At 35.5% G+C, this 2,469-nt stretch overlaps 1 protein-coding gene across 1 annotated transcript; it reads left to right on the top strand.

Moving 5' to 3' along the window:
• Positions 1–374: 374 nt before the first annotated feature.
• On the top strand, positions 375–1,319 carry LOC139017899 (olfactory receptor 10AG1-like). Its single transcript, XM_070426512.1, has one exon. It carries the CDS (start codon positions 378–380, stop codon positions 1,317–1,319), a length of 942 nt encoding a protein of 313 aa, XP_070282613.1. The 5' UTR covers positions 375–377.
• Positions 1,320–2,469: the final 1,150 nt, after the last annotated feature.

Here is a 2,469-nt window from a genome sequence, read left to right as displayed (position 1 = left end):
ATTTTTGACATAGAGCTGGATTATCAAGAGCTGTAATTCATTAAAAGTTAGATCATATGGCAAAGCTGTGAGTCTATCTTCAACAACTCCCAATTTTGCCAGTCTCTATGCTGGGCAGGACATAGTTTGGTTCATTTGGGGTTCTATTCAGAAAATACAAACAATGATCTTAAAGGAAATTTCAAGGAATTTTACAGTGATAACCTATAGTATCTACACTGAGAGAGTGGGGAATATACCAATAGTAATATTCTTAAATTAGCAATAATTGCAGTGATCATGAAAACCAATCTCAACATCCACCAACAATTTAAAGAACAGGCACTGATCCACGAAGATAAAAATAAAAGCACACAGTAAATTTCCTCTTCCCACAGATGACACACCAAGAAAAAACACCAGAAGAAAATGGAACTAAGTTGATGGAATTTGTTCTCTTGGACTTTGCTGAAGTTCCTCATCTCCAGTGGTTTCTATTTGGATTATTCTTAATCATCTATATCATTATCTTGATGGGAAACAGCACCATATTCCTCATTATCAAACTGGACCCTGCTCTCCAGACCCCCATGTATTTTTTCCTTGGCAATTTTTCCTTTTTGGAAATCTGCTATGTGTCAGTTACACTCCCTAGAATGCTCACGAACCTTTGGACCCAACGAAGAACAATATCTTTAGTTGCTTGTGCTACACAAATGTGCTGGGTTCTTATGCTGGGAGCCACCGAGTGTTTCCTTCTGGCCGTGATGGCCTACGACCGCTACGTGGCCATTTGTAACCCTCTGCACTACCCTCTAGTGATGAGCCACAAGGTCTGCGTCCAGCTGGTGGCAGGCTCTTGGGTCAGTGGAGTGCCAGTCCAAATAGGGCAGACCGTCCAGATTTTCTCTCTGCCTTTCTGTGGTTCTAACCTCATCAACCACTTTTTCTGTGACATCCCCCCAATACTCAAGTTGGCCTGCGGGAACACCTTTATAAATGAAATGATGGTCTACATAGTGGCAGTGTTGTTTGTCATGGTTCCATTTCTGTTCATACTACTCTCCTATGGCAAAGTCATCTCCACAATTTTTAAATTGCCATCGGCCACGAGTCGGGGCAAAGCCTTCTCCACGTGCTCATCTCATCTTATAGTGGTGGCACTATTCTTTGGATCGGGTATCATCACATATTTAAGACCCATGACCCAAGACTCAGCAGGAACTGACAAAGTGCTGTCTCTTTTCTACACTATCGTGACTCCCTTATTTAACCCCATGATATACAGTCTAAGGAACAAGGATGTCATAAAGGCACTGAGAAAACTGCTAGGTAAGTAATTCCCTACATTAAAAAAAAAATTAGTCCATTTACAGGAATTGATATCTTAGAGATTTTTATTACAATCTAAACAGCTATTTATTTATCTTAAACTCTATTTATTTATTTCCAAATTGGAAGTTACTTATAATGTTGAGATACTTTTCTGTCTTCAGATCTGTAGTTATGTATGTGTCTACAAATAGCAAATCACTGTTTTGGGAGTTGTGTAATTTTATTGTGAAATGTTCATTCTCAATAAGAACTTCTGACAAGGATCAATGTAACAGACTCTAGTGTAATATAGTATACAGTTAGCCAGGCAATGACTCTACAGAGAAATTATTTTTTAGATATATAAGCACCTTTCTTTAGGAATGTAGTTTTATAATGATGTCTGTATAAAGATACTAGTGAATGTTAGGCTATGTATATAACAAATATTGTCATATAATACGATAAAACAACTATTGTTATTAAAATTTTTGCATATAAAAATAAGAGCTCAGAAGTAGCCATGGGAATGTTATTATTTTTAAATATATTTTCCTAGAGATGATAGTTGGAATAAGAAAACTAGGGAAAAGAAAATAAATGTTTATATAAACATTTCCTATAAAAGCACAGGTATCAAACACATACTTTATATGCCACATATACACACACATTAAAAATGATCAATAAAAATATAATCATCAATGTTAACTATGGAAATCTCAGAGTAAATCATTCCATCATTTTTCTTTTGTTTTACTGCAAGTTTGCAGTTTATTACAATAAACCTGTAATATTTATGTAATCATACAAAGCAAACAATAAATTTATATTCATAGTGAATAAGGAAAATCCTAATGGTTAGTTGTGTGTGCTATTTCTCTATTTAAAATATTTTCAAACTTCCATGCTTATCTAATGAATCCTTCATACAGGCAGGCAACAGATCTTGCGGTACCAGAACCTGAGACACAGTACCAAGAACTGAGACATTCAAAATTAAAAATAATGTGGTGAAGCTTGACGGGGGTGGGCTGGAGGCATTCAATGGGGGGGAAGAGGGGAACATATGTAATACTTTCAACAATAAAGAATTATTAGCAAAAAAATATGTTTTTTTAAAAACTTTAAAAATAAAAATGCGGTGAAGCTTGCAATGTTTTTAAAGCTTTTGTC

Source organism: Myotis yumanensis, unplaced genomic scaffold, assembly GCF_028538775.1.
Source record: "Myotis yumanensis isolate MYYU_CA2020_CCGP unplaced genomic scaffold, mMyoYum1.0.hap1 SCAF_10, whole genome shotgun sequence".
NCBI lineage: Eukaryota > Metazoa > Chordata > Mammalia > Chiroptera > Vespertilionidae > Myotis > Myotis yumanensis.
This window is presented reverse-complemented; position numbering and strand designations above follow the sequence as displayed.